At 39.8% G+C, this 21,173-nt stretch overlaps 1 protein-coding gene across 1 annotated transcript in view; it reads right to left on the bottom strand.

Moving 5' to 3' along the window:
• Window positions 1-20,652: 20,652 nt before the first annotated feature.
• CRADD (CASP2 and RIPK1 domain containing adaptor with death domain) overlaps window positions 20,653-21,173 on the bottom strand; it is a 209,270-nt gene continuing 208,749 nt past the window's right edge. The window contains exon 3 of the mRNA XM_049782844.1: window positions 20,653-21,017. Coding sequence (XP_049638801.1) covers window positions 20,713-21,017 — 305 coding nt within the window. The 3' untranslated portion in view covers window positions 20,653-20,712. The remainder of the gene's footprint in view (window positions 21,018-21,173) is intronic.

Below are 21,173 nucleotides of genomic sequence, written 5' to 3'. Positions count from 1 at the left end.
AGTAACTCCCTGTGACACTGTCCCTTTTTGCAAAGTGCATCAAAATGGGAAAAGTTAACAGTTGCAAACAAATTCTTACCTAATAGAGATGGGAACACAACATTGTTTTATAATATTTTTTATTTAAACACCTTGGTTACAAACATGATTGTGGTTGGGTTTCAGTCGTATAAGATCACACCCCCATCACCAATGACCCCAATATTCTTCCTAACTAAACTCATCACTCTTTGTGGTGAGGTTCATGAGGTCGTCCAGCCCTATCCTCTTTTGTCTCTGAAAATTGTTGAGACATATCTTTCATTTTTCTTAAAATCCATAGATGAGTGAGACCATTCTCTGTCTTTGTCTTTCTCTCTAACTTATTTCACTCAGCATAATAGATTCCATGTACATCCATGTATAGGAAAATTTCACAACTTCATCTCCCCTGACGGCTGCATAATATTCCATTGTGTATATGTACCACAGTTTCTTTAGCCATTCATTTGTTGAAGGGGATCTTGGTTGTTTCCAGAGTCTTGCTATGGTAAATAGTGCTGCAATAAATATAGGTGTAAGGAAGGGATTTTTGTATTGTATTTTTGGGGAACACAAAATTTTTTATACTACAGTGGGACCTTACACCCTAGACACTTGGCTTAGACTCCAATTGATTCAACACTGACTATTCATCCCTGAACCAAGGATACCACCTATGGAAATAAACAAGGTTTCCCACATCAGCACCAGGAACATAAATTCTACCAAGGAAGGCCCTACTACCGCCACGGCACTGACTTACTCCAAAAACAGTTCTTATTTCACCCTGACAACCAAGCAACAGCAGTTGTCTGCTTTTAAGGCAGGATTCTCTGCAATGTTAACTGACTGAGAGACAGAACCAGAAGACACAACACACCACGGGTCTTCACAGGATCTGTACAGAAACCAGGTCTATAACTACAGAAACCTGACAGCAACAACTGTGAGACTAAGCTGACCACCAAGAATGACTAGAGGGTTGGACAACCGAGTATGCCTGGAGCCTTGAGATGGTCTTATGCCAAAGTGCTTTGGAGGTAAGATTCCCCTGTTTTTTTAGGTCAAAGGTGTTTATTTTCAATTTCTTCCATATTTTGCTATGCAAACGACAATTGCCACACTCACACATTTTTTTATTTTATTTATTTATTTTTTTTCAGGCAAATGACTTACCTCCATGCTATATCTCCAGCCCCGCCAGGAGCAATTTCTTTTTTTTTTTTTTTAAACTTTTTTTTTCTTTTTTTTTTTTTATTTAAACACCCTGATTACATACATGATTGTGTTTGGGTTTCAGTCATAAAAGGAACACCATCACCAGTGCAACATTCCCATCACCCAAGTCCCAAATCTCCCTCCTCCACACCCAACCCCCGCCTGTACCCTAAACAGGCTCTACATTTCCCTCATACATTCTCAATATTAGGACAGTTCAAAATGTAGTTATTTCTCTAACTAAACTCATCACTCTTTGTGGTGAGCTTCCTGAGGTGAGCTGGAACTTCCAGCTCTTTTCTCTTTTGTGTCTGAAATTTATTATTGCAAGAATGTCTTTCATTTTTCTTAAAACCCATAGATGAGTGAGACCATTCTGCGTTTTTCTCTCTCTCTCTCTGACTTATTTCACTCAGCATAATAGATTCTGTGTACATCCATGTATAGGAAAATTTCATGACTTCATCCCTCCTGACAGCTGCATAATATTCCATTGTGTATATGTACCACAGTTTCTTTAGCCATTCGTCTGTTGAAGGGCATCTTGGTTGTTTCCAGAGTCTTGCTATGGTAAATAGTGCTGCAATGAATATAGGCGTAAGGAAGGGATTTTTGTATTGTATTTTTGTGTTCTTAGGGTATATTCCTAGGAGTGGTATAGCTGGATCGTATGGGAGCTCGATTTCCAGTTTTTGGAGGAATCTCCATATTGCTTTCCATAAAGGTTGAACTAGACGGCATTCCCACCAGCAGTGGATAAGGGTTCCTTTCTCTCCACATCCCCGCCAGCACTGTTTGTTCTCATTCTTTGTGATGTGTGCCATTCTCTGTGGTGTGAGGTGGTATCTCATCGTTGTTTTGATTTGCATCTCTCTGATGATTAGTGATGTGGAGCATTTCTTCATGTGTCTTTTGGCCATTTGTATTTCTTCTTTGTCAAAGTGTCTGTTCATTTCTTCTCCCCATTTTTTGATGGGATTAGATGTTTTTTTCTTGTAAATTTCTGTCAGTGCCTTGTATATTTTGGAGATTAGCCCTTTGTCTGATGGGTATTGGGTGAATAGATTCTCCCACTCAGTGGGTGGCTCTTGTATCCTGGGCACTATTTCCTTTGAGGTGCAGAAGCTTCTCAACTTAATATATTCCCATCTGTTAATCTCTGTATTCACTTGCTTGGAGAGTGCAGTTTCCTCCTTGAAGATGCCTGAAGTCTCAATGTCCTGGAGAGTTTTGCCTATCTATGTGTTGTTCTATATATCTTATGGTTTGGGGTCAGATATCGAGGTCTTTAATCCATTTGGATTTTACCTTCGTACATGATGTTAGCTGGGGGTCTAAGTTCAATTTTTTGCAAGTGGCTAGCCAGTTGTGCCAACACCACTTGTTGAAGAGGCTTTCCTTCCTCCATTTAGGATTTCCTGCTCCTTTATCAAAAATTAGGTGATTGTATGTCTGGGGAACATTTTCTGAGTATTCAAGCCTATTCTACTGATCTGAGGGTCTGTCCTTATTCCAATACCATGCTGTTTTGATAACTATTGCTTTGTAGTACAGTTTAAAGTTGGGGAAAGTAATTCCTCCCATATTCTTTTTCCCAATAATTGCTTTAGCTATTCTAGGGTGTTTATTGTTCCAAACAAATTTCAAAAGTGCCTGATCTATCTATTTGAAGAATGTCATAGGTATCTTTAGAGGGATAGCGTTGAATCTGTATAATGCCTTGGGGAGTATTGCCATTTTGATGATGTTAATCCTGCCAATCCATGAGCAGGGTATGTGTTTTCATTTCCGCGTGTCCTCTCTTATTTCTTGGAGCAGAGTTTTATAGTTTTCTTTGTATAGGTCTTTCACATTTTTAGTCAAGTTGATTCCAAGATATTTGAGTTTGTGTGGCACTATTGTGAATGGGGTTGTTTTCTTAATGTCTATTTCTTCCTTATTACTATCAGTGTATAGAAAGGCCATTGATTTTTGTGTGTTAATTTTGTAGCCTGCCACCTTGCTATATGAGTCTATTGTTTCTAGAAGCTTTTTGGTAGAGTCTTTAGGGTTTTCTAAGTAGAGCATCATGTCTATCTGCAAACAGTGAGAGCTTGACTTCTTCCTTTCCTATCTGGATTCCCTTGATATCTTTTTCTTGCCTAATCGCTATAGCAAGTACTTCCAGTGCTATGTTGAATAGGAGTGGTGAGAGAGGACAGCCTTGTCTTGTGCCAGAATTTAGAGGGAAGGCTTTTAGTTTTTATCCATTGAGGATAATATTTGCCACTGGCTTGTGGTAGATGGCCTTAACTATATTGAGAAAGGTTCCTTCCATTCCCATCTTGCTGAGAGTTTTGATCAAGAATGGGTGTTGGACCTTGTCAAATGCTTTCTCTGCATCTATTGATATAATCATGTGGTTTTTATTTTTCTTGTTGTTGATGTTGTGTATTATGTTGATAGACTTACAGATGTTAAACCATCCTTGCATTCCTGGGATGAAACCTACTTGATCGTAGTGGATGATCTTCTTAATGAGGTATTGAATCCTATTTGCCAGGATTTTGTTGAGGATCTTTGCATCTGCATTCATCAGCGATATTGGTCTGTAATTTTCTTTTTTCGTAGTATCTCTGTCTGGTTTAGGTACCAAGGTGATGTTGGCTTCATAAAAGCTATTTGGGAGTGTTTCCACTTGTTCAATTTCATGAAAGAGTCTTGCCAGGATTGGTAGTAGTTCCTCTTGGAAAGTTTGATAGAATTCATTAGTGAATCCATCTCGGCCTGGGCTTTTGTTTTTCGGCAGACTTTTGATTACCATTTTTATTTCATCAATGGTGATGGGGGTGTTTAGATATGCTACATCCTCTTCTTTCAACCGTGGAAGATTATAAGAGTCCAAGAATTTATCCATTTCTTCCAGGTTCTCATTTTTAGTGGCATAGAGTTTTTCAAAGTAGTTTCTGATTACCCTTTGAATCTCTGTCATATCAGTAGTGATCTCTCCTTTTTCATTCCTAATACGAGTTATCAAGTTTCTCTCTCTCTCTTTCTTTGTTAGGTTTGCCAGTGGTCTATCAATCTTGTTTATTTTTTCGAAGAACCAACTCTGCTTTCGTTGATCTTTCGGATTGTTTTTTGGGTTTCCACTTCGTTGATTTCTGCTCTCAGCTTTGTTATTTCCTTCTGTCTTCCTATTTTTGGGACCTTTTGTTGAGTACTTTCTAGTTCTATTACCTGTGTCATTAAGCTACTCAGGTAAGCTCCTTCTTCCTTCCTGATGTGTGCTTGCAAAGCTATAAATTTTCCTCTCAGTACTGCTTTTGCTGTGTCCCATAAGTTCTGATAGTTTGTGTCTTTATTGTCATTTGTTTCCAGGAACCTTTTGATTTCCTTCTTGATTTCATCTCGGACCCACTGGTTATTGAGTATGAGGCTGTTTAACTTCCAGGTGTTAAAGTTTTTCTTCTGAGTCCCTTTGGAATTCACAAATAATTTCAGAGCCTTGTGGTCAGCGAAGGTAGTCTGCAAAATTTCTATCCTCTTGATATTATGGAGGTATGTTTTATGTGCCAGCATGTAGTCTATCCTGGAGAATGTCCCATGTACATTGGAGAAGAATGTGTATCCAGGTTTCTGGGGATGGAGTGTCCTATATATATCCACTAGGCCTCTTTCTTCCATTTCTCTCCTCAGGTCTAGTATATTCTTGTTGGGTTTCAGTCTGGTTGACCTATCCAGTGTTGACAAAGCAGTGTTGAGGTCCCCACAATTATTGTGTTGTTATTGATATTGTTTTTCAGATTTGTCAACAGTTGTTTTAAATATTTTGCTGGCCCCTCATTTGGTGCATATATGTTTAGGAGAGTTATTTCTTCCTGCTCTACATACCCCTTGATTAATATAAAATGTCCATCTTTGTCCCTTACAACCTTCCTGAGTATAAAGTTTGCATTATCTGATATTAGTATGGCCACTCCAGCTTTTTTATGGGTGTTGTTTGCTTGGATAACTTTTCTCCAGCCTTTTATTTTGAGTCTATGTTTGTTCTGACTATTCAGGTGGGTTTCTTATAGGCAGCAGAAGGTTGGATTGAGTTTTTTGATCCATTTAGCCACTCTGTGTCTCTTGACTGGTGCATTTAGTCCATTGACGTTGAGAGAAAGAATTGTCCTGGGATTTAATGCCATCTTTATATCGAAATTTGGTGTGTCTTTTGGTCAGTCTTGTCTTAGATTAGGTCTTTCAGTTTTTCTCTTAAGACTGGTTTTGAGTCTGTAAAGTTTCTGAGCTGCTTTTTGTCTGTGAAACCATGTATTCTTCCGTCAAACAGGAAAGTGAGTTTTGCTGGGTACAGTATTCTAGGTGAAGCATTCATTTCATTCAGTCTTGTCACAATATCCCACCACTGCTTTCTGGCATTTAGTGTTTCTGGTGACAGGTCTGCTGTAAATCTCAAGGATGCTTGCTTGAATGTAATTTCCCCTTTTGATCTTGCTGTTTTCAGAATTCTGTCTCTATCTGTGGGATTTGTCATTGTGACTAGGATGTGTCTTGGGGTGGTTTTTCTTAGGTCTCTTTTGGTTGGTACTCTTTGAGCATGCAGGATTTGATCACATATATTCTTTAGCTCTGGGAGTTTCTCTTTAATGATGTTCTTGACCGTTGATTCTTCCTGGAAATTTTCTTCCTGGGTCTCTGGGACTCCAATGGTTCTTAAGTTGTTTCTGTTGATCTTATCATAGACCTCTATTTTCATCTGTTCCCATTCTTTGACTAATTTTTCCATTGTCTGTTCATTTGTTTTAAGTTTTTTGTCCAATCTCTCCTGTTGTATGGAATTGTTATGTATCTCATCTTCCACAGCACCAAGTCTATTCTCAGCTTCTGATACCCTGTCCCAGAGCTTATCCATTTTGTCATTCACTTCGTTTACTGATTTTTTCAGGCCTGTTAGTTGACATGTTATTTCAGTTTGGAGTTTTGTGATTTCTGTCTTCATATTTTCTTGATTCTTATTAGTGTTCTGTTCTATTCTATTCATGGTTTCTTTGAGTTCTTTGAGTATATTCCATATTGCTACTCTAAAGTCCTTATCTGAGAGATTGATTAGTTGGTTGGTCGTTAACTGGTCATCAGAATTGTCATCTTCATTCTGTATGTCTGATGCTGGCCTGCGTTGTTTCCCCATTGTCACACTTGTATTGTGGAATTTTCTACGTGTTGTGGTGGTATTCATTGGTTATATGATGCAGGCAACACACTTCTCTGGCTCCGCCCTTTCTGGATGGGCCGACTTGCCTCCAAGGTAGGGGAGTCCTCCATGGATGAAGCCTCACACAGGATCAAATCTTAGGCCCAAGCACGCAGCAGAGAAGACAGTCTGGAGAGAAATTCTTGCTTCTGTGATCCAGCACAGTTCTTAGTGTGGTTTTTTTCTTCTTGTGATGGTGTTCTTTTTTTAGAAAGAGCGCATGGCTGCGTAGCGAAGTGGAGCTAAGTGCCTTCTGGAGCCTCTTTTCAGCCCACTCTCAGGAGGTTCACGCAACAGGATAGCAGAGAGACACACACAGGCAGCACTCACAGTTTTTCACAGTGGGCCCCACTGGTCAGGCGTAGTTTTCACTCGCTCGCTGGGCAGCTTCAGAATGCTGTGTTTTTGGGGTTCACTTCCCAGGACTCTGAGGAGAGTCACTGGCTCGCTGGGTAGCTTCCGAATGTAGTTTCTTTGGGGTTCGCTTCCCAGGGCTCTGAGGAGAGCTTCCAGAGTTCAGGAAAGACAGAGAAGGGTAGGACAGGGCTCCCTTCCGGTGCTCAGTTTCCTCAGAAGAAGCACAGCCGGGTGGAGACTCTGCAGGTAGAGCAATCAGCACTCTGCCTGGAAACCCCCACATCCAGCCATTTCTCACTCACTCACTGGCTCTCTGGGTAGCTCCCGAATGTAGTTTCTTTGGGGTTCGCTTCCCAGGGCTCTGAGGAGAGCTTCCAGAGTTCAGGAAAGACAGAGAAGGGTAGGACAGGGCTCCCTTCCGGTGCTCAGTTCCTCAGAAGAAGCACAGCCCGGTGGAGACTCTGCAGGTAGAGCAATCAGCACTCTGCCTGGAAACCCCCACATGCAACCATTTCTCACTCACTCACTGGCTCGCTGGGTAGCTCCAGAATGTAGTTTCTTTGGGGTTCGCTTCCCAGGGCTCTGAGGAGAGCTTCCAGAGTTCAGGAAAGACAGAGAAGAGTAGGACAGGGCTCCCTTCCGGTGCCCAGTTTCCTCAGAAGAAGCACAGCCAGGTGGAGACTCTGCAGGTAGAGCAATCAGCACTCTGCCTGGAAACCCCCACATGCAGCCATCGCCAGCTCACACATTTTTTTAAATGCATTTCCCATCTCTGGAGAAAAAAAATAGGAGCATACTAAACCTTCGGCTATTGTATTAATGACTTTATAGGTGATACAATAAGTTTCACAAAAATAACTGCTAATGAACTCTCCTTCTTCCATTTTTTTAATTCTCTGTTCTCTTTCTATTTCTTAATAACTTTGCTTTCTGTCAAGGGGAGGAGAAAGGGCTAGGTTCAACAAACTCACCCAACAGGCTCCTCTAGAAAAACCTTCAGGAAGGAGACCAAAGCAGGCCGAAATTAGAAGCCATAGTACTCCAAAACATACCATTAAATACAAAGAATTATGCGTAAATCAAGGAGATCCCTTATAACTGGAGACAACATGACAAGCCCTATCAAGTTTCCAAGTCCACCAAAACGCACAGATCCATGGGAAGAAGACCTAAAAGCGGCCATGAGGAAGGAAATGCAAGAATTACTAAACGGAATGAAAGAAACCCTAGCAACCGAGTATAAGAAATTCATGGACGAACGACTCAGCCAAATTAAAGAAGAAATGTTAAAGAACATGAGAGATTCCATACAAAAAGAAGTGAAGGATTTAAAAGACAAAATAACAAGCCTTACGAGTAGAACCACAGAGTTGGAGAAGCACATCGATGAACTCGAAGGAAAACTGCAATATAAAAATGATCAAGAAACCAACAAAGAAATAAAAGGCAAAGCACTGGAAGGAAAAATCCAATATCTAATGAACAAGGACAAAAGAAACAATCTAAGAATTGTGGGTATACCAGAAGGGGAAGAAATAGGGAAGGGGGAAGAACAAGTAGTCAGGGAGATAATAACAGAGAACTTTCTCACCCTCTGGAAAGACAATTTAGGACAAATCCAAGAAGTCAAGAGAGTCCCTAATAAAATAGACCCTAATAAACCCACACCAAGACACATAATAATCCAAATGGCGAAAAACAAAGAGAAAGAGGAACTCCTGAAAGCAATAAGGGAGAAAAAAAACCTCAAGTACAAAGGAAAGGACATAAGAATCAAACCAGATCTCCCATTTGAAATAATTCAAGCAAGAAGACAGTGGAATGACGTATTTAAACGACTGAGTGAAAGAAATTTCCAACCCAGGGTCCAATACCCAGCAAAACTATCATTCATATGGGAGGGCAGACTAAAAACATTCACAAATATGAACGAACTTGAACTATTTGTGCAAACTAAGCCGATCCTAAGCGACTTACTCAGAGACGAATTACACAATCCAAACCCCCGATTGTAACAACAACCACGCCACACAATACAACTGCACAACAGTCCTCTTTATCAATAATTTCCCTAAATGTTAATGGACTAAACTCTCCAATTAAAAGACACATAGTAGAGAACTGGGTTAGGAAAAATAAACCGGACTTCTGCTGTCTGCAAGAAACACACCTACAGTTACAGGATAAGCACAGGCTTAGAATTAAAGGATGGAAAGTAATTATTCAAGCCAATGGAAAACAAAAAAGAGCAGGGACAGCTATTCTTATATCAGACCAAATTGTATTCAACCTCAAGAAAGTGATCAGAGACAAAGAGGGGCACTACTTACTGATCAGGGGAACATTAGATCAAGAAGTGCTAACCCTGGTCAATATCTATGCACCTAATGTAAAGTCACCAAAATATGTGAGGCAACTACTGACAAACCTGGAGAAACACATGAAGGGAATTGTGATAATAGTAGGGGACCTCAATACTCCACTATCACCACTGGACAGATCCTCCAAACAGAAAAATAGTAAAGAAATAAGAGCTCTAGGGGCCGGGCGGTGGCGCTAAAGGTAAGGTGCCTGCCTTGCCTGCGCTAGCCTTGGACGGACCGCGGTTCGATCCCCCGGTGTCCAATATGGTCCCCCAAGCCAGGAGCGACTTCTGAGCGCATAGCCAGGAGTAACCCCTGAGCGTTACCGGGTGTGGCCCAAAAAAAAAAAAAAAAAAGAAATAAGAGCTCTAAATGAAAAATTAGAAGAATTAGGGCTAATAGACTTATATAGAGCCCTCCATCCCCAGAAAGTAGAATACACATTCTTCTCAAACCCACATGGAACCTTCTCCAGAATAGATCATGTCTTAGGATACAAAGCCAACCTATATAAGACCACAAAGGTAAAGATCATTAGAAGTACCCTTTCAGATCACTATGCAACAGAGCTTATAATTGATGTCAAGAAGAAGCAATGGAGGAAAACTAATACCTGGAGACTGAATAACATACTGCTTAACAACAGCTGGATCAAAGAACAACTCAAGGAGGAAATAAAAAGATTCCTTGAGACGAATGACAATGAAGAGACAACATGTCAGAATTTATGGGATACAGCAAAAGCAGTACTTAGGGGGAAACTCATAGCATTACAGGCCTATGTTAAGAAACAGGAAAATAACAAAACCAACAGTTTAAAAGGTCACCTCAAAGAATTGGAACAACAGCAACAGAGAAATCCAACCACAACCAGAAGGCAAGAAATCATAAAAACCAGAGCAGAAATAAACAACATAGAGACTAAGAAAACAATACAAAAAAATCAATGAGACCAGGAGTTGGTTTTTCGAAAAAAATAAATAAGATAGACAAACCATTGGCAAAACTTACCAAAAAAAAAAGAGGGAAAACACCCAAATCACTAGGATCACGAATGAAAGGGGAGAGATTACAACAGAACCCCAAGAAATACAACATATCATGAGATCATATTATGAACAACTATATTCAACTAGGCTAGAGAACCCACCAGAAATCGAAAGATTCTTGGACAAACACCCTCTTCCAAGACTGGAAAAGGAAGACCTAGAAACTCTAAACAGTCCAATCACTTCAGAGGAAATTGAAGACGTAATTAAAAGACTCCCTAAGAACAAATGCCCAGGCCCAGATGGATTTACAGGTGAATTCTATCAAACATTTCAAGAAGACTTATTACCACTGTTCCATAGACTTTTCAAAACCATAGAAAAAACAGGAATCCTCCCCAACTCCTTTTATGAGGCTAATATCACACTCATTCCTAAAGAAGGCAAAGACACCACCAAAAAAAGAAAACTACAGACCAATCTCACTAATGAACATTGATGCAAAGATACTTAACAAAATCTTAGCAAACCGAATCCAACACCTCATCAAAAAGATCATACATCATGATCAAGTGGGATTCATCCCAGGAATGCAAGGTTGGTTCAACATACGCAAATCAATCAACATTATACACCACATCAACAACATGAAAGACAAAAACCACATGATCATATCAATCGATGCAGAGAAGGCGTTTGACAAAATCCAACATCCGTTCATGTTAAAGACACTCAGCAAAATAGGGTTAGAAGGCACCTTCCTTAAGATAGTTACAGCTATTTATGAAAAGCCTACAGCCAACATTATACTTAATGGCGAGAAACTAGAAGCATTCCCACTAAGGTCAGGAACTAGGCAAGGCTGTCCACTCTCTCCACTCTTATTCAATATAACCTTAGAAGTCCTAGCAATAGCAATCCGACAAGAGAAGGGAATCAAAGGAATTCAAGTAGGGAAAGAGGAACACAAGCTAGCTCTTTTTGCTGATGATATGATGATATACATCAAAAACCCTAAAGAATCCACAGAAAAACTCCTAGAAACAATCAACCAATACAGTAAAGTGGCTGGATACAAAGTCAATACACAAAAGACAGTAGCGTTTTTATATACAAACAATGAAGTTGAGGAGAGAGAGATTAAAAATACAATTCCATTTAAGATAGTATCAAAAATATCAAATACCTAGGAATCAACCTTACAAGAGAAGTGAAAGATCTATACCAGGGAAACTTCAAAACACTTCAGAAAGAAATTGAAGACGATCTAAAGAAATGGAAGAACATCCCATCCTCATGGATAGGTAGAATTAACATAGTCAAAATGACTATTTTACCCAAACTGCTATATAGATTTAATGCAATCCCTATCCAAATCCAGACACAATTCTTTAAAGAAATAGAACAATCAATTATAAAATTCATTTGGAACCATAAAAGAGCCAGGATAGCTAAACACATTCTGAAAAATGAGAAGTTGGGAGGTATCTCCTTACCTAACTTGAAACTATACTATAAAGCCATAGTAATAAAAACAGCATGGTACTGGAACAGAGACAGGACCTCAGACCAGTGGATTAGAACAGAATTCCCAGACATAAACCCCCAGATATATAGCCAACTAATATTTGATAAAAGAGGCAAGAATATGAAATGGAACAAAGAAAGCCTATTCAACAAATGGTGTTGGTACAACTGGAAACTCATATGCACGAAAGTGAAAATCGACCCATATCTCACTCCTTATACAAAAGTCAACTCAAAAAGGATCAAAGATCTGGAAATCAGACCTGAATCTATAAAGATTATCGAGAATAACTTTGCTTTCTGTCATCCTGAAACAAATGTATTATGAACAGTTATGTCAACAACGTGATACATTTTCTTTAAATAATTAAAAAAATAAAAATAAAGAAAAGAAAAAAGTAAAATAAAATTTAATGACTGGGGTTGAAGTGTTAGCAAATGGTTCAGCATTTGCCTTGCATGCAGATGACCCAGGATGGATTCAATTCCTGGTATCCCATATGATCCCCCGAGCCTGCCAGGCGTGATTTCTGAGTGCTGAGGCAAGAGTAACCCCTGAGCGTTGTCGGGTGTGACCCAAAACCAAACCAAAACAATAAAACCAACAAAATAACCTTAATGATCTTATAAGGATTCCTCCCCCATCTTTTAAAGTTTTAAGGGACACACTCAGATTAGAGCATATATTTCCCAAATTGCTCTCCATTAAGAATATGATCTAAGAACCCAAGAGACAGCTCCATGGACTAAAGCATGATGTCCACAAAGGCAGCTCAGATTCAATCCCCCATACTGCCTGGTTCTAAGAACTTCTGCAAATGTTTCCTGTGTATAGGACCACTGGCAACCCCTGAGCAATGCCAAGTATGGTCCCCAAATAAAAATAAGCAAACAAATAACAAAAAGAACTAATTTGACACCCAAAACAGAATGTCTAGAAATAGATTATAAAAGCATAATAGAACTGTATAATTAATACCATGTATTTTTCCAAGCATTCAATACTGGATTTTGTGAACTAAACTTTGAGTTAATAACAGCTTTCATAATTATTGACATATATTTTACATAATTTTATCAAACAAGGCTTAATTAGTTCAGTGAACTGTGTCTTTCTGAAACTTTTTATTTCTCTATAAAAATAGCAAATGCCAACAAGATCAACATTCCTTTCCTTACAAGCGCTGCTTATACATCTAAGAAGTAAAGAGTCAGTTACTACATTAAAAAAAACTTTCAGAGTCTGAAGAAATAGTAATATGTAAGGTGCTTGCCTTGCAGGCTGCTAACCTGGGTTCAAACTCTGGCACTACATATGGTTCCTTAAGCCCTGCCAAGAGAGATCCCTAAGGACATATCCAGGAGCAAGCCCTGATAACTACTAGGTAAAATTATTTCCCCAAACTCCAGAAACATCTAATTTTATTTCAATATATAGAATAAGATTTTTTTTCCATTCGGTCTATCAACAAGAATCTCCATGTCTCTAAATGACTTTGTGATATATTAGTCTAAGGGTTCATGGCAAGAAGCATCATGTCAAACTAGATGTATATAAATTAGAGGAAGTCAAGTATCCATCTGCAATAAAGTTCCATAAAGGAACATATCCACTAGGTAGAATCTGTGAAAAATTCAGTTGAAGGGTTGTCTCTTTTCTGGATAATGTAATGGCTCAAAAACATAGCAAGAAGTAAGGACCTTTCATGGATCAGCTTCCTGGAAGAGTGACAAATTATGGGGAAATCCTGGTAGCAAAAACAATTGTTTTTGTTTTGTTGTTTTTTGGTGCTAGGTACTGCTCAAAAGAAATGAAGGCTTTTATGTTGTGGAATCTTCACAGTCACCATAGATAAGTTACTGTCATTGTTATTTGACACACTTACTTAGAAAAAACACTGGCACTGAATAAGGTAGAATAACTTGTTCAAGTAAAGAAACCTTATGTGTTTCACCTCCTCTTTCTAAGTCAGGCAGAAAATATCATTGCTCTTTAGTGCTCCCCTAAACTCAAGACTCAGGCACAGAATTGATTACCACACATTGTGCTCAGTGATCTGCATCTGTCAGGCTGACCCAACGTTGAACCCCTGTGTACAGACTTCCCCACGGTCTCCAAAAGTCAAGCATTCCCATGCAGTCTTTCAAAGCCAAATTGGCAACAAGCAAAGTAGCAATTTCCATAAACTTATATATGTCCCCTAATAACTTAATCAATTTTATTTAAAAAATATGAAGTTATAATGACAAATAGTAAGAGCAGGTCAGATGTGATGAATTCACTGTATAAAGTATTTCCAAGACAAAGTGATGCTCTTGCTACTCAGTGTGATCTGTCTCTTGAACTGCTGCTACAAAACCAAAGCTGAATGTTCTTCAGCATTGATGATCCAAGTAAAATTCCTTTCTTTGGGTGATGGAAGCAGGTAGTAATATATATATTTTAATGAAGTGAGGTGACATAAATTACAGGAGTGGAAAACTCCTGTTTTAACTATCTTCTTACATCCATGCTTTGCAAAATAGCACACTGGTTCTCAATAAATGCCTGCAGAATAATTGAATGGGGGTGGTGAGAATGTATCTCTTTCCAAAAGGATTGTGAAAAAATACTTCTTGGATGACCTGTTTCACACTGACTTTGCACTGCCTTGAGACTCCTTTCAGCCAAAACAATATTATTAGTGAAAGTGACACAAAGTCTTAAAAGTGCTTGCCCTGAGTTACAGCAACATCATAGTAGCTAGGGCACTTGCCTCTTACACAGTTGACTCAAGTTTAATACCCAGTACTCCATGTGGTCCTCTGAGCTCACCTGGAATGATTCCTGACTACCATCATGTATGGCCCAAAAAAGAAATCAAATAAAGTACTTGCATTCTGGCTGCCCATGAGACTACCATCATTTTTGCCAAGTGAAAGTAGTGGGACAAGCTTGATTGGTAAAGAAAGACATGTGGCCATAGATGTCTGCTACCCAAGACAACAATATAGTACATGTGGCTAACTAAAGATGCAGGTGTCCCTAGCAGAAATCAGTTGATATTCTGATCTCAGCCAGCAAAACCTAATTTACTCCCAGAAGTGGACCAATTAAATATGGGGTATTTTATTTATAATAAAAACTAACTGATAATAACATTCAAACACTTTTAAAGCTGAACAAAAGAGGGATCCAGTTCATTATGGCTTCTAGTTAGTGTAAAGACTTGTGCAAGGAGCCATCAAGATAGTAAATGACGAAAGGCACTTGCCTTGAATCTGGCTGACCATGGTTTGATTCCCTGACATTCTTTTAGCACTATCTGAGCATTGCACAGTGTGACCCTCCCTGGCCTTCATCCCTCAGTTCCAACCCAAAATTATTTAACAATAAGAAATTCTTTTGCACATCACAATTGTGTAACAAAGCAAAACACGTCTACAGATATAGTCAAGCACTAAAGACTAGGTTAATAAATAATGGTACATCAGATACTGGAAAGGCATGCTACCACTAAAAATAATGATGTCCAATAGCAATGCCATATTTTGGATAAGAAAGTACAATTTTACTGCTGCCCCCTCACCTCTCACAAACACATTTTTGTAGAAATAGACGGGCCCAGAGAGATAGCACAGCGGCATTTGCCTTGCAAGCAGCCGATCCAGGACCAAAGGTGGTTGGTTCGAATCCCGGTGTCCCATATGGTTCCCCGTGCCTGCCAGGAGCTATTTCTGAGCAGACAGCCAGGAGTAACCCCTGAGCACCGCCGGGTGTGGGGACCCCCCCCCCAAAAAAAAGAAATAGAACAGTGAGCTGAGTGGGTCACAGAGTTTTGAGGAGAAGGCATCTAGTTGTAATAATGGGAGAAAAAAATATTCGAATAAAGGTACTCAACGTTACTTTCTATGAATAGACAAGGGTTGAGTGGTGGTAGTAGAGAGCTCTACTAGAGTAGCCACATGGTTCTGAAAATGGATAAAGAAGTGAGATGAGAGAATGTCTGGACAGTGAAAGATACTGTTATACTTTGTAGCTGGAGCCTTTTAATTTCTTCAAACATGCTATTAAACATGAAAGACTTCTCCAGACAAAAAAGACATTGAAAATAAATGGCACAGAAAAGTCCTTGATGATTTAGCTCCATGTGCTAAATTTGAAAAATCAATTGTAAAATAGCCTAGTATTTACAACCCATTTTTAATATTTAAAAAAGGAAGATATATAGGTAAGTCTTTTGTAGACAGAGAACCAAAACTTAGAGTGGTTGTCTTTGGCAGGTATAAATAAGGGAAGTTTCAAACTCAAACTATAGTGACCCAGCATGGGCTTCCCTATATCCATTTACTTACCTCCATTTCCCTATATACATTTAGAAGTCTAGCTCCACACTTATACATGTGTAGAAGTCTCCCTAAGGGATAATTCTTACCTTTCTTCTTTCTGCTAAAAGTTTTTAGATTTTTTCCCTAATAAATTCACAACACATTTATACTGATAAAACTGAATAAAAGGTCAACATGCATATGTGTGTGCACATACAAATACACACCAAGTCCAAGTAAAATAAGGCTCTTTTGGGGGGCGTAGAGAGCGTGAACACAGCTGGTGATGCTCAGAGTTTACTTCAGGCTGTGGTCTCAGGAATTACTCCTGGAAGTGCTCAGGGGACTATGAGATGCTGGAGATCAAACCCAGGTCAGCAGTGTGCAATACAATCACCCTACTTTCTGTATTAAGACTTATTTTAGGGCCGGAGAGATAGCATGGAGGTAAGGCGTTTGCCTTTCATGCAGGAGGTTATCAGTTCAAATCCCGGCGTCCCATATGGTCCCCCGTGCCTGCCAGGAGCAATTTCTGAGCATGGAGCCAGGAATAACCCCTGAGCACTGCCGGGTGTGACCCCCCAAAAAAAAAAGCCACCAAAAAAAAAAAAAAGACTTATTTTAGTTGTTATTCAGCACCTTCAAATGCTCTAAGCCAGCATTTTCTTAAGAGCAGGAATTCTCTGCAATTGTAGAATCTTGGGTGCAAAAGGACATGGATTCCTTGTGGGAACATCACCTACTGATTCTCTGGGGCAAGGGGCAGATCCCACAGGGCAGAATGAAGCAAGAGAGATGTGAATGCTTCCATTCACCCATTCTTCAGTTTTCTGCACTTCATAAATAGTCCTACACAGATGAGCTGCCACGTGAGTGGAGAAGTCCTGCTTCTCAAGGAAACAAGCTGAGCTCATGTAACAGCTTCAGTGATGCACAAGCCACTTATTGTCCTTCCATTGTTGACAGAGCAGTTTTTTCCCACATGGTGAGGAGATGGCCTCTCTAATCTTCAGTCTCATTTGTAAAAAGCCCTCCCTTCTGATGCAGCAGAGCAGACTCTTTTCACTCATCTCTAAATGGTGAGCACAAAAGTCAATGCATCTGTTTGCATAAAATCTAGAGGGACGAATGCAACATAATAAGCAGGAGATTATCAAGACAGCAGCTTACTAAAAATGCAGTCAAACTTCACTTTAACCATTGGGCTCACATTACTAAAGATGTGAGAATTGTGCATGCTTAGTGGCTGGACTAGAGAAAGGAAAATGGGAGCTGAAAAGGGCACTATGTCACTCTTCTGAATTGTTTGTTGAGCCATACAAAGATAGTACAATGTTGCTTAGGGAATATGGTGACCAGAAACCTGGATATAGTAAGGATAAAGCCAACACAACACTCATCTATTTGAGGACCATTCTGCAAACTTACCTTCAGAGGGGAGAAGGTTATAAAAATGACCGTTTCCCCCCCCCCCTTTTATCTTTAAAAAATCTTGAGATAAGCTGGGATTAGGAAATAGACTCTCCAGTTATTGCATTCTGTGGTCACACAGTGAGACTCAGAGTCCTGGAAAAGTTTAAGAATTTCAAGTTTTGCATAAAAGGGTCACATGTATCTCTTTTGTATATCTCAGATGTATTCCCTTAACATCTATAACTCTTTTCGAATATCCTCATATAGTGACAATTTTGCCCACTAGATTAGTTATTTGTTTGATTTCCCCCCTGTGAGATCTGTTTTATAAGCAATACTGGTAGAAGAGTGACTCTGTATAGATTTCACGTTTATACCAAGTTACGGGAAATGTTGGACTTTATTCTTCGGCCCCTAGATGCACCAACAATACCTTGTGGCATTGCTTCTCTTTTTCATAGGCACATTAAAATGGAAAAATAACACATATGCAAACAAGTTCTTATCTAATAGAGATGGGAACACAAATGTAATTAGGCCTTTTACCCTGAACATTGGCATAATGATTTGGCTCAGGCCTCAGAAGAATGGGCATCGCCCACACACACCTGAACAATGGATACCATCTATGGAAACAACCACAATTGTCTTTAACATTACCAGGATCCAAGCCTGTACCAGAGAAGACCTACCACTGCTTTGGCATTGACTTACTTCAAAGAGTGCTCCCAACACCCAGGTGACTCAGCAACAGTCTGCATGCAGGGCAGATCGCTCCGCATTTAATGATATGCTGAAACTAGAAGATGCTCCACATCAGCCTGACATTGATGAAAGAAATGCACAGAATCCAGAGTTTTTAAATATAAGAATCTGATACCAACAATAGTTAAAGTGTGAAAAAGTTTCACCGGGACCTTGAGAATGACTGGAGTTGGATAGACTGGTATGCCTGGAACCCAGAGTCGATCTTATGCCAATAAACTTCTGGGGTAAGGCCTTTTTGTAATCAGGTCAAGGATTTCTTTTCCATTTTCTCCATTTTTCTGGACCTATGCAAACATTGGCGATTGCCACTATCACACCTTTACTATATTTTTTTACTCTTATCTTTTAAGGAAAAAATACAACTTACTGAACTTAAACACAAATTACTGTAGTAGAATGCCTGTCTTGAATACAGGCAGGGGATGGGAAGGGGGGAGGGGGTAATGTTGCATTGGTGAAGGGGGATGTTCTGGTTATGACTAACCCAAATATGATCATGTTACTTAAATAAAAAAATATATTAAAAAAAAAGAATTTCAAGTTTTGGAATCGGAGAGATAGCATGGAGGTAAGGTGTTTGCCTTGCATGCAGAAGGACAGTGGTTCGAATCCCGGCATCCCATATGGTTTCCCAAGCATGCCAGGAGCGATTTCTGAGCATAGAGCCAGGAGTAATTCCTGAGCGCTGCTGGATGAGACCCAAAAACCAAATACAAAAAAAAGAATTTCAAGTTTTATTAGCTGGCAAATGGACAGGGTCCCAGACCCAAATCCTGCAGCTCCCATCAGTCCTTCCAGGCCTTTTAGAGAGTAGAGCACATATACCAAAAGCGCAGAAAAGCAGTTACCTGTAACAGGTTACAATTGTCACAATGTAGTAGGAATTCATTTGTGAGTATTGGGGTATACAATTGTGAAGTTAGTTAGTGATCAGAAAAACTATCTTTGGTCTTGATTATCTACTCAGGTGCTACAGTTTTAATTGACACCTCCCTGGGGGTGCTCATCCCTAGTCACCACCAAAGGACGACTTCTACGGGCGATTTATGGAGTTTGTTTTAAGGAAAACAATCAGTAAAATTGTGGTCTGAGGACAAGATGACTACTCTTGGGGTAATTTCAGTAGACTGAGATCATCCTGTGTCCTAGCATTGGGTGTACTGTCATGTGAATAAAGCCCCATACCATTGCGAAGCTGAGCAAGAACAATAGAAAAAGCACGTCTTTAATTTTAACCACCATTCATTTGGCTATATGCCCTGTCTAGCTATAGTAGCAGGATCAGCAACATCATTTTCAGAGCTGAGTTTGGGGCAAGGCACTGGGTGAGCCCTATACAGATTTTTGTTATGAAATTCTTGGACCCAGGGATGACCATTTCTTCCTTCTACCATTGAGGAAACTGAGGAATCACAGGGGTGAAATCCTGTGACTAAATTGACGCAGTGGAAAGGGGCAAGCAGGGGTGAAATATAGCTTCTGATCTAGCTCGTTAAAGGGCAGCACAAACAGTTGCAAAAGGGCTCCCAGGGGCCTCCAGAGACAAGCACTCTTAATTCATGACCTATTTTCATCCCCAGGCAAATCACCTTTCTTGCTCAATCACTATGCAGGATTTTTGTGAGAAACCACTGAAGTGGCATTTAGAAAACAGTCTTGAAAACAGTAAAGCATTTGTTAAATACCACATTATTATCCATGAAAGAACAAAAGAAAAGGAAAAAAAAAAAAGCCCTCCCGAAATCAGATTCCTAGGAGCACGTTTTCCTCTTCATGGCTTAATTGGAAAGACCGAACCACACCTCCTATTGTCCTGGAATTAAATCCTTTCCACAAAAGGCTCAAGGATTTCAGGGGTTGTTTAAGAAATTTTGAAAGATAAAGGCTCAGGTATGCAGGTAGGCACTTGACTGGTGTCTCTTCAAAAAGCTTTGATGCTTTTAAATTCCATGTAGACACTGGCTGGAACTATTTATTTTGACTGGAGAAAGTAAGCATTTCACTGCTACAGTCAATCCTGTTCCTAAGAAATGACTGTGGTAATTTTATATCCTTAATCTTGAAGAAAACAAACAATACTTTCAGATAAAAGGAGCAAGTGATTCACTTTTTATTATCATCACCATCATTCATATCAGAGTCTATAGTTCTCAAAAATAGTCCACAGTTCTCAAGTAACATACAGGGTTTTGTTTTGTTTTGTTTTTTACATATAAGACACTTGCCTGCAATGTCTTTTTTTAAATCTACCATACTCTATGAAAAGGAGACCACATAATTACAAGCTGTAATGAAATTCATGCAATCCTCAATTAAAAACAGCAAATTAATAAATCTATGTGGAAGATGTAAGTTATAGAGCCTTTCATGTTGACATCCTATTCTCTTCCTTTCTCTAAAGCTCATGAACCATACAAATAAACAATCAACCTAAAAAATACCAGAATGGGTAGTTATCATTTTCAGTATGTGTGGCTTGGGGAGCCATAACCCAGCAAGCAGATGGGGGGCACTACCATTCCAGCATGTACTGGAGAAGTGAGGGGTCAGCATCAGCGGCCTGGAGTCCCCGGTGCAGGCTCTGGAAGGTGGCCTGCCTGCCGTAGCGCTGCCTCCAGCGGACCAAGGCCTCCACCATCTGTGCGTGCACGTTGTACGGGTGGTTGGCTTTGCAGCGATAGATGTCGGTCTGAGTCAGGCCCAGAGACAGCACCACTGCCTCCCACTCTGCACCCAGCCGCTGGGCCAATTGGTTTATCTGCTGGTCCGTTGGGGAACTGTTGAGGACATCGGGCGGGATCCCAGCCACATGGTCATCTAGGGGGAAGAGAGAGACCAGAAATTGAGAACAGCCAAAGATACAATTCAGTAGAAACTGAGTCTAAAACATGTGGAGGGTAAACTTTTCCTCATCTTCGGGTGGGGCTGCTCAGCCTGAATCTGTATGTGGAAAGCTTAAGAGATAAATGTTAG

The sequence above is a fragment of the Suncus etruscus genome, chromosome 11 (assembly GCF_024139225.1).
Source record: "Suncus etruscus isolate mSunEtr1 chromosome 11, mSunEtr1.pri.cur, whole genome shotgun sequence".
NCBI lineage: Eukaryota > Metazoa > Chordata > Mammalia > Eulipotyphla > Soricidae > Suncus > Suncus etruscus.
Note: the sequence above shows the minus strand (reverse complement) of the source record. Positions and strands in the feature narration are given on the sequence as shown.